The sequence below is a fragment of the Pyxicephalus adspersus genome, chromosome 6 (assembly GCF_032062135.1).
Source record: "Pyxicephalus adspersus chromosome 6, UCB_Pads_2.0, whole genome shotgun sequence".
Classification (NCBI taxonomy): domain Eukaryota; kingdom Metazoa; phylum Chordata; class Amphibia; order Anura; family Pyxicephalidae; genus Pyxicephalus; species Pyxicephalus adspersus.
This window is the reverse complement of record NC_092863.1, coordinates 68,902,330-68,917,401: the sequence shown is the minus strand read 5'-3', so window position 1 is coordinate 68,917,401 and position 15,072 is coordinate 68,902,330. Positions and strand designations below refer to the sequence as shown.

General features: G+C 37.8%; 1 protein-coding gene across 1 annotated transcript in view; it reads left to right on the top strand.

Moving 5' to 3' along the window:
- The first annotated feature begins 10,253 nt into the window (after positions 1–10,253).
- The window catches only part of PAM (peptidylglycine alpha-amidating monooxygenase), a 105,806-nt gene continuing 100,987 nt past the window's right edge, over positions 10,254–15,072 (top strand). Inside the window, exons 1-2 of the mRNA XM_072413954.1 lie at positions 10,254–10,359; positions 12,253–12,695. Coding sequence (XP_072270055.1) covers positions 12,604–12,695 — 92 coding nt within the window. The 5' untranslated portion in view covers positions 10,254–10,359; positions 12,253–12,603. The remainder of the gene's footprint in view (positions 10,360–12,252; positions 12,696–15,072) is intronic.

Here is a 15,072-nt window from a genome sequence, read left to right as displayed (position 1 = left end):
TATCTCCATTCAACCTCTATTGCCCTGGTATTGCTTGCTGTTACAGCTAATTGAAGGCACGTGCTTTCAATTAGCTGTGACTGCAAAGTTCCCACGGTCCGGAGCTACCACAATGACAATATGATTCATAATGTCATTGTCGGATAACCTGTAAAAAAATAAAATAAAAATTAGAATAAAAACACATACAAATAAATTAATTTAAGATTAATTTTTAATTTTTTTTAACTTTTTTTTTCCAAATTTTTGCTGTCGAATTACCGTGTTTTTCGGGTTGGGTCTATCGGAATTCGAACAGCCATATTCGGGTCGAATATAGGGACAACCCGAATTCGAACATCAACACTAATTATTATTATTATTATATATTGAACAGTATTTTTATAATGCCAACATATTGCGCAGCGCTGTACATTAAATAGGAGTAGCAGATGACAGATAGATACAAACAATGACACAGGAGGAGGAGAGAACCCTGCTCAGAAAAGCTTACAATCTAAGAGGATATAAATTGTGTTAGCAACATGTCACATGGCCAACAATACACTAGTCTGGTGACAACTCCTATCCCCACAAATGACATCCAAACAGAAATGCAAGGAAAGACGTGAATTTTCCCTCTATAGCAATATCCTGCTATATAGAAAATGGCCATCATGCAGTAGGCTTTTAATTCTGCTTATAAGGTAATGTCAAGTCTAACTTGACATAAGAAGTTATGAACACAAGACTCCAGTGCACCTTAATAAATGTTGGGTTGTGTTCATTGGGATCTGGGTAAAAGTAAATGAATGGCAATTCAGGGAGCAGTAAATGTTTAATCCTGTATTTTATAGCTACACAGGAGAACATTAATTCAGCCACTGAAATCTTAACTTGTCAAAACACAAATGTATTGCTTTATAGTGCTACTATATATCAGAACTTCCTAGGGATAACAGAATTCTTCTTTTCTCAGTACTTTGGGTGAAAATCTGTGAAATGTAACGACTGAGGTGCATTTAAATCACCACACATCATGGGCATTGCATACATTGGTCATATTACCTACTATAAGGCTTGCCAATGTTGGTTTATCATTATTTGACTGACCAATGCAAAGAGATTTATTGACTATATAAGGGTCTATAAAGGGCAAACTAGGCTTTATTTTAGACTTTTTACTGTATATCCACCAAATAGATTTCTGATGTGTATACCACCCTAAACAAAACAAACAAAAAATAATATATTTTATATACTCTAAATAGCTTTATTGTGTGTACTAGTCTACCATATCCAGCTTTGCTTAATACACATGCAAAACAAAGATTGGATTATGTGCTGTGACACCAACATGTACCAATGGCAATTCTAGTCAAGCTTTTTTTGATACTGTATATTTTTTCATCATCTGAGATCAAAATTGGCAGTCTTGAGAAAATACATATCTTAATTGCTTTGTGCTGTTTTTAAAGCCTTGATTGTATTTTCGTAAAATGACATGTAAACTTGAGTACAAAGTGTTTGTTTTCTGCAAAGCCAACAAAAAAGTGTTTATTATAGTAAACAATATACATACTGTATATGTTTTTGCCATTATAGCAATAACAATAATTAATCTTGTAATGAAAAAAAACACCTACTGAATTAAAAAAATCAACATCTATCCTATACACAAACAATTGGTAGAAGGCATAGAGCCTGGTTTGGAACTGAAGAAAGGTGCTGCATGCTCATTCTTTTTCCTGGCTACTAAGGTGCTATACCTAAAAAAGGGTTAGGCTAAACTTTAAAGGGGAATTTAATATTAAAAAGTACAACTTCAAAGAATTCTCATAAACAGTTATTTAGAGGGTGAATGTATTTACAATGTTGTCTTTGAAGATAGGTGTTTTTTTCAGTAGTATGCATTATGACCCATAAAAATTGGGCAAATGGTAATTCAGGATTCATCTCCAATCGATGCCAATGGGATTAACAAGAAAAATCAGGTTCAGGGACATTAAAAAAATGTTCATTAAATCCTGACATCAGTCACTATCCTCCTAGCAAAATGATTACTGAAATAAGTGGAGTATCCAAAATCTCTAAAGGTGTTACAGCACAGTACAAGGTCAAGAAAAGAAGATTAACATCATCCTCACTTAGGATCCATGGGAGGAAAGTTGGAAATAGTTCAAAATATAATTAACTTTTTAACCTCCCAGGTGTTTTTTTAATTTATATTTAGTGCTTCAGCAAGGAAACGGAATGGTGGGACAAATAAAAGGTCAAACTTCTTTTTAGGCTTTATTTAGAAGCCTTAGAAGCTTGAATATTTTTAAATAAAAAACCAATGTAAATATAAAGACTGCTAAACTTCAGCTACATTTCCTATCTAATTTATCCCATGTTTTTATTCTTCATATAAAAAGCATTTTTTAGTAAAACCTGTTTTCCATACAATATAATACACAATGTGCCAATATAGGAGACAGCATGCACTGGAAATTGTAGTCACTGAGATCCTAGACAGTGTTCCACATGGCTGGCCAACTGGTTTAGGCAGTGTATATTCATTTATCAAATGGTGAATGTGAACTGGCAGGCAGCGTTTACATTGAATTACTTATTGATCTACAGTGGTGTCTATATTAAAAGCAACTACTAAATAAATGTGTCAGCTGCCACATATTGTTCCAGAAAGTTGCCTGGCTTGATTGCTAATGTCACAATTTTAGTATTTTCTCAGGAACATGTATGTGTGGGAATGGTTCTTCTTGGTCAATGACTTAGAATGATCACTAAAATAAACATATCTTGGGAAAAATATGGAAGTTATAATTTGTAACCACTTTCTAAATATTATTTTAGTGTAGTGCTCACCCCGGCAGTAGAAGATAAATTTTACCTGGGTTCCTCCTTGAGGTTTGTACATCTTTATTTTAGGCGGTTTATTATAACTGAGAGAGAAAGGGTTAGGGTAGTGGAGGGTCATACAATTGCAGTTCACATCCAAAAGTAATCTGTACAGTCAACACTGACAGCTGATCTCTAGCATCCTCATTGAACTTGTAAGAAAAATCTGGAGAAAGAAGGAAGAAGGTAGCAGCATGTGCTGGTTCCTCTACCCCAGGACGAAGAAATCAAGGACTGCGTAGGACCGACTGGAATTAGATTGTGGAGGGATTGAGGTCTCTTGGAATGTAAAAGTATATGTAATTGTTTTTTTTTTTCAAATAAAGTTCTGCTTTATTTTGGCGGTTATTAGGAAGCATGCCGGAATGCACATGGACTCCTCTGATCAATGGGAGCAAGGTGGTAACCAAGTAAATTACTGAATGAGGAATAAAGGAAGAAAAGGCTTTTTTGAGGCAACACTTCAGTGAGTAATGGGTGTAAGGAATGGTAGCAGTGATAGGGTTTAAAAAGGTATGTGCAATGATTGATGGTGATTGGTGGTGATGAGAAGATCTCTGAAAGAATATGGAAATTATTTATTTAAGAAGATAGATATGTGTTATATAGTTGATTGACCTGAATATAGCAGTGTCATTAAGGGTTTGGATACTTACAATTAGTGAAATAGAAGTAGGTCAAATTAACCTAAATTGTCTCGTTTAGCAGGTCCTGGTCATCAAAGGCGAGTCGGTGACCAAAAGAGGGATGATGTTGGGGTCTGGCTGAATGATCAGCCTGGCTGACCCACCTATGGGCACTCTGCTGATCGCAGGTGCTCCCGTCTCTTGTAAATTCGGGAGGGGGGGGGGGAATCTATAAAATACAACATTGGATCAAGAACATGTTTTGTTCATAGACATAATAGTGCCACATAGGATCATGGACATATTCCCGTGTCCATAGACAGTTTTGAATATTGACATTGGATCAACTCACAATCATCGTTCTAGGATGATATTTTGCTTATGTTAATCATTCATGTCAGGTTTTGATGATTGAAGGGAGATATAATGGATAAAAGATACCAATGGTAAAATATTTGGATGTTGACAGAACAGTACAGTGACATATAGTATATTTGTTTATTATAAAAATGGTTTAAAGGAAAATATATCATTAGGACCTGAATAGTTTGTGGCATTTAAAAAAAATATCTATTTTGTTTCAATTTGTAACAGGTTTTTATCAATGTCTTGCCCTCTGGATTTTGGGGGGATGCTTTCGAATGCAGAGAATTTGATAACAGAGTCATCAAATTTGTGTATAGATCTTACATGGTAACTGATAGGAGTTATCATTTTACCTGTTTTTATGAAATAAATGTGGTCATAGATGCGTTTGCGGAATGCTCTTTTGGTTTTACCCACGTAGAAGCAACCGCATTGACATGAAATGAGATATACAATCCCTTTTGTTGCGCAGTCAATGTATTTTTTTAATCTATGTGTGGTATTATTTGGTAGCATGACTACCAAGTTATCATCCATTCATCCATCCATTATAATCCAGCGACATTGTGAACATCTGCCACATGCAGATGTACCTGGGGTTGGTTTATGTGTATGAATGGGGTCATTGATTAAATAATTGGCTTGATACTAGTGTATCCTTCAGTGATGGTGATTTTATTTATGTGATTCTGGGTTGGGGATGTAGGAATTTAGAAACTCTAGAGTCAGCCAAAAAGATGTTCTAATGCTTAGAAGTAATATTAAGAACATTTTTATGGTATTTGTTGAAACTGGCGATAATATTCAGATGATTCTGTTCGTTCTTAAGGTTTTGATGACATGATCCATGATTTGGATTAGTGTTGTCCTGTCCATAGCTTTTGCTTTTTGATAGGCCTTCTTCAAAAGGTTTCCTTGTAACCCTTAAGTATGAGTCTTTCTTTAAGTGCTTTGGTTTCAGATTCAAAGTCTTGCGATTGAGTGCAGTTGCCTCTCAGTCTTAGATATTGGCCAAAGGGAATACCGGTACTTGCCTTGAATGAATGCGGGTGGGCACTTTTAGAGTGCCAGATGGTATTGCCCGATGTTTCTTTTCTTCATAGTGTCGTACTGATTTTGCCTGTTTCTAAAGTTTTGATGTAAGTATCAAGAAACGGTACTTGATAATAATCATGATGGATTGTGAATTTTTTTCATTAGATTATATTGGTTGATTTGTAGTTTGATGAAGAACGCCTGTAGTTGGTTTATTGGTCCACTCCAGACTATTAAAATATTGTCAGCTTATCTTTGCCAAATCTGTATGTAGGGTTTGTAAGGAATTAGGTCTGGATCTTTAAACAAATTTTCTTCCCAGTCACCAAGGTACACCTTGGCTTATGATGGTGAACAACGTGTGCTAATGGCAACCCCCTGTATTTGTAGATAGTAGGCATTTTTAAAGGTGAAGATGTTTTTCGGAAAGATGTATTGAAGTAATGATACTATGACGGTATTGAAGGGGGCATTTTGTGGATAAATATGGTTGAAATGCTTGTTGGACGATAAAGTAATATTAGTTGTAAAAGTATTTGATAACATTTCCTGAAATCTTTGTGTACCATTCTTTTTTTGTAGTATCTTGAAACATATTTCTTCAAATTGGTGAGTGCTGAGGATAACAATATTACCTCCTTTGCCCGATGATTTAATGATAATCTCTTTATTTCTTTTAAGGTTGGTAAGTGCCTTGCGGTGTTTAGAGGGTTAAGCTTTTCTTTGGATTTCGGTGTCGTGAGGGTCACTACATTCACAAATGTTTGAATGTTTGGGTAATTGGTAATTTGTGGGAAAAATGTAGATCTGGGGTGTCTGATAGGGATTGTTCCATCTGTTAATTCATTGTTTGGGTTATGATCAGGTTGGGATTCCTGTATCTTGGCTTCTATGATCTCATCTTCATTCTTCTGAAGTAACTGACATAGTATTTTTAGATTTTTGAAATTTTATGTATTAAAATGTTTCAACTCAGGCAATAGGTGAAAGCTGTTTTGCTGTTGTTCTTTGTCGAACATAACTTTCAGGGTCAGGTTCCTGACAAAAAGGTTGATGTCCTTAATGAATTCAAATTTATCGAGATTGGTATTCGGACAGAATGATAGTCCCAATTTTAATAATTCTTCTTAATCACTTGTTAAAGAGTAAGAAAACAAGGTTAATAATCTCTAGTTATGGGCTTTCAGAGATAGTCGTTGTATACATCCATGGGACCCGTCTTTTGCATTGGGGATGGTAGTGGTGGGGGATGTATTTCTAAAAAAAGAGGTGTCACGGCTCCACAGGGCAAAGTGGTGCACCCACTGTGTCACCAACCTAGTGGGTAGCTTTAAACATGCATGGGTCTAAGCAGTAGCTTGGTCTTCTCCAGAGCCTCTAAAGGTGAGGTTGTTGTGCGGTGAGCTACTGCCAGGTTGTGGCCCCCCTGCCCGCCAAGACAGGTGACTGCTAGCTAGCAGGAACCAAAACGTAGTGCCAGAGCAAAATCCAAAAGAGTAGTCAATCGAGCCAAAGGTCAGGACAGGCAGCCAACAAGAGTTGTCAGAAAACAAGCTGGGGTCAGTACACGGATAACACAGGAACAGTACGCAGAAACTGGAGCAGTAGAAACCTGGGAGTAGAACCACATGGAATTCCTTGTCCAGGCAACTTCCTTAAAAAGGGGATGTCATGTGATGAGTGTAGGTCATGTGAGCTGCAGACACGAACCCCACCAGTAGAGGGATTGCTGGGGATGAGATAGCCTCAAGGTGTTTTTCACATGCCTACCAGCAGAGGGAGTGCATCTGCGGAACAACCTAGTCCTCTGAGGCAAGGGAGCGGCTGACAAGAATCACATGACCTGGACCAGGAAGTGTGCAGAGAGTTGGATCCAGAGGTGAAGATGGTGCTGGCAGCAGGAGACTGCAAGGTAGATTTCTTAGATAAAAAGTAGGAGCAAGTCTGCTGGTAGGTTGGGAATGACCAATAAAGGTATATTCATTAGATAGGTTGGAAATGTTTGCTTGTTGTGGGGGAAGGGGCATTGGTGCGTTGTGGATGACTGTCATGGAGGTATTTTTGTAGAGTGGGTATGATAGAAGTGGTAATTGACGATTTGCGTTTAGGGTTATCTTCTGATGTTTGACTTGTGTCACTTTGATAGCGTTTTTTGTCCTTGTGTAGGTTTGGTGTATCACCTTGAGGTTGATGGTGTGGTCTTCTGAGGGTGGATGATGTTGGTAGATTGGAGGCTTGGGGTTGGTGGGGAGGGAAATTGTTTTCAGGGGCTGGAGGGAATGATGACGTAGGCAGTTTACTGTTGAGGGATTCCGATTTATAGGCTTTACGTTTTGTAAAGGCCCATTATTTTGAAACATGTTTTCCTTTTTGTTGAAGATGTTGATATTAAATTTTTCCAAATGGGCCTTTAGTATTAGGTATTTATCTTTGAAAATCGTAACGTTAACAATCTCTAGATTTTTAGAGTATATCTCTGATCAATCAGAACTAGTTCTTAATTGTAATAATTGATCAGGTTCTGCATGAGAGATTGAGAACATTTATTCAAAGCTTGTTCCCAGGCTTGTTTATTTGTCTCTGGGTTTTTGATTTGTTTTGGAACAATTTGATTCTAAGGCCTAGTGGGTTACATTCTTCAATTATATATTTTTTCAAAAATGTAATGTGCAAGTGGAGGGTTGACTTTCTTTCAAATGTTTGTTTGAATTTTTGTATCAAAGAGTTGCTTTTTTGCTCATTAAATTTTGATGATTGGCAATTGTCTTCAATTTGGGACATAAATTTGTACCATTCATGTCCTAAAATGTCCATAATGTTTAAAATAAGAGAGGTATTCTTTGGGTAAATGAAAACAGAAATGGTTTTTATAATAGAAGAGAGGACCCACTTATTTTAATCAAAAATGCAATGTAAAAAGCAGTCAATATTCCTATTCATACTGACATAATTTAGAAGTTTACTCGGTCTAGCAGGCAGTCAATCCTTTACAGTATCACACACACTAACACACAGCGTTTCATATTATAACATTTACCTAATATCACTTTTCTTTATCTTTTAACAGGACCTGCTGAACAGCCGAGACAACTCCGTCCCAGCTGTCGCAGGTAAAGCCCGAGTCAGACAGGTGGGTTTAGGATAAGAGAGGGAGTGCATCTCTTCGGAGACCCCTCCCTTTCGGTATCCGAGTTCAAGCCAATGGTAAACCTCAACCTCCTATGCAAACAATAAGACCACAACTAAAGGCGGAAGCACAGGAAGCCCAGTTTCAACTACATATCAGCGCACGTGAAGAAATACAAGTCTGGCCAGGGCAGAAGTCATCAATGGAGTTCAGCCTCAACAGGGACACTGCGCAAGACGAGCCTTCGCAAATGCACAGTCAAATATTCCAGACGCCAAAATCTACGTTGGGTCATTCATTTAAAAAAAGAGAAGAGAGCAAACTAGCTCCCCCTCTAGCTATGGGATTAGCACGTCCTTTGTTTCTACTGATAAAATCCAACATTTGCTGAGTTATTAACCCTTCCATACACCTTTCCTCAATACAACCCCCATGTTTTTTACACTAACCTTTACTTTAATAAATGTTATATTACTTTAAGATTGATATTAAGCTTTGAAAACCTAGCTCAAATGTAAGTACTTCCCTTTGAAAGAATTAAAAACAAAGATAAACTTTAGAATGATTGGACCTGACCTGACAACTGAATAAACCGTTGCTATCTTTTAGATACATGGGCCCTCATTTAATAAAGCTCTCCAAGGCTGGAGGATACTCTTTCATCAGTGAAGCTGTGTGATCCAGCAAATCTGAAATGGATCTGATAAAGAATTGAAAAAAATTTTCTAACAAATAGCCAATTACTTTTAGGAAATCCATGACAAGGGTAGTGCAGATGACGTCTTCCTATATTTTACTTTACCCATAACCACCCTTTCTGTTTTTACCAATTTATTAAAACACTTGACAACATTTTGGTAAAAAATTTGTCCATAGCAGCATATTTATTGCTATAACCATAGAATTCAAATTAACATACATCAATACCAACAATACCCATTTTAAAACATTTGAAAACAGTTTTTTACACCATAATAAACATTTAAAACCTTCGCCTATTTTTTTTTTTTATGCTACGGGCCTTCTTTTCAGGTTTTCTGTAATACCCAAGTTCACTGATCAAAGTGTGTCTTCCCCACCCTTGGAGAGCTTAAATAAATCAGGGCCATAGAGTCAGAACTAGAATTGGACTAATTAACCCACAACGGTGGAAGAGAACTTCCTTCAAATATTTTTCTCCCTCTCCATGATGAGCTATAAAAAATAGGGTAATTAAACCTACTCCTCTCTCACTATCTGTAAGTATCCAAAACCTTAATGACACTGCTATATTCAGGTCAATCAACTATATAACACAAATCTATCTTCATAAATAAATAATTTCTATATTCTTTCAGAGATCTTCTCATCACCAATCATTGCACATACCTTTTTAACCCTATCGCTGCTACCATTTTGTACACTCAGTAAGTAATCTAAAAGTTTTTTTTAATAACTTTGTAATTTTATCAATATCACAATTTAGAGCATGTATTGTACTGAATGAATCATTTTCTTCTTTAGAAGTAATTTGCTTGTTCACTGATGTACTAATGGAATGGGACAAATCTAAAATCCTGATCTGATAATGTATTTACCCTTATTTAGTATATAATTTCTTCTATTTAAAATGTTCTAAAATCTTTACACAATATGACCGGTTTTCCTGAACCTTTGATTATATTGTCTAGTATTTCTCCAAATAAATCCCCTGAAGAAGCCAAGTAGCGAAATGCGTCGGGTAAAAGAAAAACTAACGCACAAGACCTTAGAGAGTATTATCCAATTAGTATTGCAATATATGTTTATGACGATGTTCTGAGCACAGATTTTCTTCGCTAATTCCTCATTCAATATTTAATGTGATGTTTCAGGCTTGGCAACCCCATAAACTCTAACCCCTCAGGTATCCACTGTCTATCTCCCCTTGACAAGTAAATTATTGCTAATAAGGAAATTTTGGTCATCCTCTCTTTTTATGCTCCCATCAACTTCTGTATGGCCAACTTTAGCTACATTCACCTCCAGGTCAGCCATTCTCCACCCTGTGATGATTGTTTAATTTATTAAAAACAATTATTTTTCGGTTTTGGAGACGGTTATGGTCAACAAAGATTGCCAACTGAGAACTATAAATCAGGTCCATTTCCAATATTTGTGTTCACAATGCTACACGGCCAATGATTAAAGCTTGCGGCACTTTGAATCCTTTTTTTTCCCGCAAGAGTTTCTGGGAGTTGTAGTCTCCCCTCCCCGCACTGCTTCCTTGTATAAATGCACGTAGACCCGCAGCCAGCAGAAAATCAGGTCAGGCGTGGGCAGCAGCGGGTGCCGGGCACTGGAGAGGTGAGATATGTTCGAGCTGTGTGCCGGGCAGAGCCGGGTTCAGGGTTCTGGCTCGGAGTTGTTCACTGATGTCCTGAGCTCGGGATAAAAGTTCCAGGGATCGGAGGCAGCTCGGCTGTCAGTCACCGGAGCTGTGTGCTGCCATCTGGGGGGCTGACATTCATCTGATGGGTGTGCTGAACCCTTTACCTTCTATCAGGACAACACTAGCAGAGAAAGCTCTGCCTGCCAGGACTCCCCAGTGCTGGAATGTGCGCTGATCGCTGGGTGTGATCGGTCAGTGTGTAATCGCTGGGTGTGATCGGTCAGTGTGTGGGGGCATCGCTCAGCATGGTGACCTCTGTGCTTGGGGCTGATAGTGTGCTCACAGAATGCAAATCCCAAAATTCACCAATTCCTTATTAATGGGCATGTTGTACTCACATTCTTTATTCCTCCCACCAGATTCACCTCTTTTTTTCATCCTATGGATTGTAAGCTCTGTGGGCAAGCCTTGTAATTTCTATGGAGTCATGTTACTCGTTCCAAATTGTACAACACTGCTAAACTTATAAATGTGTATAAATCAATTCTGCCAATTATCTCCCCTTGGATTGTAAGCTCTGTGGGCTAGCCTTGTCATTTCTTTGGATTCTAGTTACTACTTCCCTTCATATTGTACAGCTCTGCTAAAGTCCCCTCTGTTAATCAAATCTACTATGTATCTCTGTTGGATTGTGAGCTCTGTGGGCTAGGCTTGTCGATAATTCATGTTACTATTTCCCATATTGAACAGTGTTGCTGAACAAGTCAAAGTAATCATCAATCTACTACTACAACATACCTCTGTTGGGATTGTAAGCTCTGTGGGCTAGCCTTGTCATTGATTCATGCCACCCTGTCCAAAGCTGTACAGCTCTAAGGATGCCACTGTATTTATTATTACCACTTGTCTCCATTTGGATTGTAAGCTCTGTTGGCAAGCCCCAAGCTATTGATTCCAATTACAGCTTGCCATATTGTACAGAACTGCTAAACATATCATTGTGTAATAATATTACCACTGCTTCATATCTCCTCATTTGGATTGTAAGCTCTGTTGGAAAGCACTGAGCTATTGATTCTATATAGAACTTCCCATATATCATTGTTTGTTAATAATACCACTGCTTTATATCTCCATTTGGAATGTAAGCTCTGTGGGTTAGCCTTGCCATTTCCATTGGTTCATGTTACCTGTCCCATATTGTCTAGCACTGATAAAGATGTCCCTGTATTAATCTATTCTACATATCTCTCCTTTGATTGTAAGCTGTGTTGGCTAGCCTTGTCTTTTCTCATGATTTGTGTCACCCCATCCCCAGCACTGCTAAACGTGCAATAAACCTGCATATCTCTCTTTTGATTGTAAGCTCTGTTGGCTAGCCTTTTTACTTCTATTGATTTTGGTTGTAACTTCCTTTGTTATACTGCTAACCATATCATTGTGTATTAATCAATACCTCTACTACTTCATATCTCTTTAGATTGTAAGCTCTGTGGGCTAGCCTTGTCATTTCTATTGCTGTTACAGCTTTCCATATTGTACAGCTCTGCAAAACATGTCCCTGTCCTGATCAGTACTACGACTCCCTCCCGATACTGTTGGCCATGTATGTGTGTAGATGTGTGAATCTGGCATTTTATGTTTGGAGTAAGTAGAGAGACTTATCCATGGGTGGCAGAGAATGCGATCTTTTCCATGCAGGAAGACATGCACTTTATCATGGTGAAAGGAGATAGCAGCTTGTAGTTTCACGGGGTTGGGCTTTGGGTTCTCAAAGAAGCAATGTACTGAGAAACGTCAGCAGGGATTTGCTGAGGACTAATGGTGTAATATGTTAGTCATCCATTCTGTACCCCCTCTCTTCGCAGGCTCTCAATGAAGACTGATGCCGCTGTTTGCATGATGTCACTCAAAGCCTTGTGTAATAGTGGCTGATCAGACGAGCAGCAGGGTGCAAGCCCCTGCTAAACACCAGCATTCAACTTCTGCCACACTAATCATCTACACTGGGAAAGAGAGCAGACTTGTACGCCAGTGTAATGAATATTTCTGGATAATTCAAGACAACCATATCACCCTGGCTCAGTGTTTTCACCATCCTTGCTCTAGGATACCTGGAGGGCTAGCGCTAATGGAGGAGTGAATCTGATACAGCTTCCTAGTTACCGGGATTACAACACTTTGCTCTATAATAAGAGCAGCAGGATATTGGGGTGGACATGGCCAATTTTATTAGCAGCTTCGTCATATTATTGCTGATTTTACAAGACAGTTGTTACTGTTTCCGGAGCCCCTTATCTGTCTTTAAAAGGTTGGTGCTTTTACTTTACTTTGTATGACTTGTGTGTTTACTAATAGTTGTGTTTGGTTTAATGTGTTAGTGTTTACAAAATAGAGTTGTCATGTTTTCTCATGTATAAATTATAAAATAATAATATTTGACTGAATCCACATGAACTGAATAGTTTCAGTTCTGCAGAATATCCTCTAGATGCCCATTCTCCAAACAAGAACTACTGTAATGATTACAGGTTCTTCTTAGTTTTACACAAACATATTATAAAGTTGCAGCCATCTGCTACACTTCCCATCTACTTTATTCATCATTTTCCTGCAATGTATGCAAGGGACTCAACAGGTTGCTGGCTAGCCAGATCACCAATGTTCTTTAACCCTATGCTTACTGAATAATACCCATATGGTGCATTAATTTTCATTGTTTTGGGTATCAAATCACTTTCAGTAATACAATCCCCACATAGAAATTGCTCATAATAAATAGAACTTGTTTCTTTTAATACGATGACGGCAAACAGATGTGTTTGTTATGGGTTACAGCTCCTTGCCCGTTATGATTGCTCATTGCAAATGCTTTCGTTTCAACGTATTCTATTTCCTGCCGGTGTTTGTGTGCTTTTTGTAATGTTATTATGTTTGAATTCCATTTCCTTCCATTAGAAAGCACATAGAGCATTTCCTGTTTAGATAATCCTGTTTTTTATTCTACGATTTGTGATCTGATATCTAAGAAACTGTGTTCAAATCAGAGCATCATCCTCTGCGAGATTCTAAATGCATCCATCTCCATAATCATGGCATTAAATATTGATGCTTGCATATATAATTCACCACAGTGCCCAGAATATTTCTCCCCATATGCTATCGCCTCTTCCTATTGTAAGTGTTCTGCTGCTTCTATTATTCATTCACAGCTTTGTCTGAGACCACCGCTCGCTACTCAAGTCATCAACCGTAAAACGCAGTGTTTGGCTGTAAATCTGTCCCAGCTGAGACCCAATAGTGAGCGCCATATGTCAGCCAAAAACATCTAAAGGAAAGTTTAGGGCTGTACGTCTAGGCTATCCCTATCGACGATTATTGCTGTCATCTAACTCCCAGGGTATGGCGGAGAAACCTCAGTGTGTTTATTAATGCCACAGAGACCTATAATATTTCCGTATGTCTGCCCAGGGGAAATTCACAAATCAATTTATCTGTAATGTAGATAAACAGCAGCTTTAATTGTTTGATCCACAGATCAATCTTAATCTATTGACCGCACAGTCTGTAATATACTCTCTGATTTCCACTAAGTCAGTTTTTTCTGTACAGTACTAAATATTTAAGTTATTCTCCCAATCTAAATTGGGATGGCACAGATCATAAAAAAAGATAGGCTACATTTTTCTTCCTGTGCTTTATTAATGAGCCATAAAACATAAGCAAGTTGTTTGAACTTTTCTAATACAAACCCCCTGTAAAGGTGTATACAAGAGCCTGACATGGTATTTGTATTTGTTTGTGTCTACCTGTGGATATGTTACGATATATATGAGAGTAGTTTATGGTGTTAAATCAAAGGTTTGTGTATCAGAAGAGGTTCCACAGAGAAATTATTGCTAGTTTACAGCCAAAAGATAATTATGAATATTAATCACAACTCTATTTTAGCTCCAATATTTATTAAATCACACGTTATTTGTCACTTTGTACATCACATGTCTGTAAAATATTACAGCTGCCACCTCTCTGATGCTTTTTATCATTTTCAGTGGCAGCACCTATTTTCCGCATGTTGGATCCCTGACTGAATACATTTGTACATTCTTTATTTATTTTCCACTCCTGACATCTGTATAATGATCGTTATGTTGAAGGGAGGTCTTTACTGCTTCTTCTCATTCCTGTGTTTTCACTGATGTAGAAATGGTTAAACCGCAGGTTACTTCCTAACATATGGTATGTGGCTGCTCAGTACAAAACCTTCTCTGTTAGGTTGGTATGGCAGAGTGTTTTGTAAATCAGCTTTTCTATTTACTTTTGGTCTTTAGCTACATTACTCAAAAAAAATCTGGTGGATTAAATAGGTTTGCAATAGGTGTTCTAACATCACACTTTTATTCTGATGTCACAACAAATGTAGGTGCTGAAATCTTCCGCATTAAAGAGGGAGTGCACCTAAATATGTATTTCAGCTGCGGTTGAACAACGGAGGGCCAATTAATTTCCTTGCTTCTTATGCCTTGCAAGACTTCAGTGATGAGACCTTACTGCTGGATTGTACCCTTTGATGTGGAATCTCATCTTGCTGTTACAGACATTACAGTCCTCCCTACTTATGTGTGATGTAAAATACACTACAATTGGCTCCTGCAGGTGGCAGGAGCTGAGAACTTCACTGTGGTGTT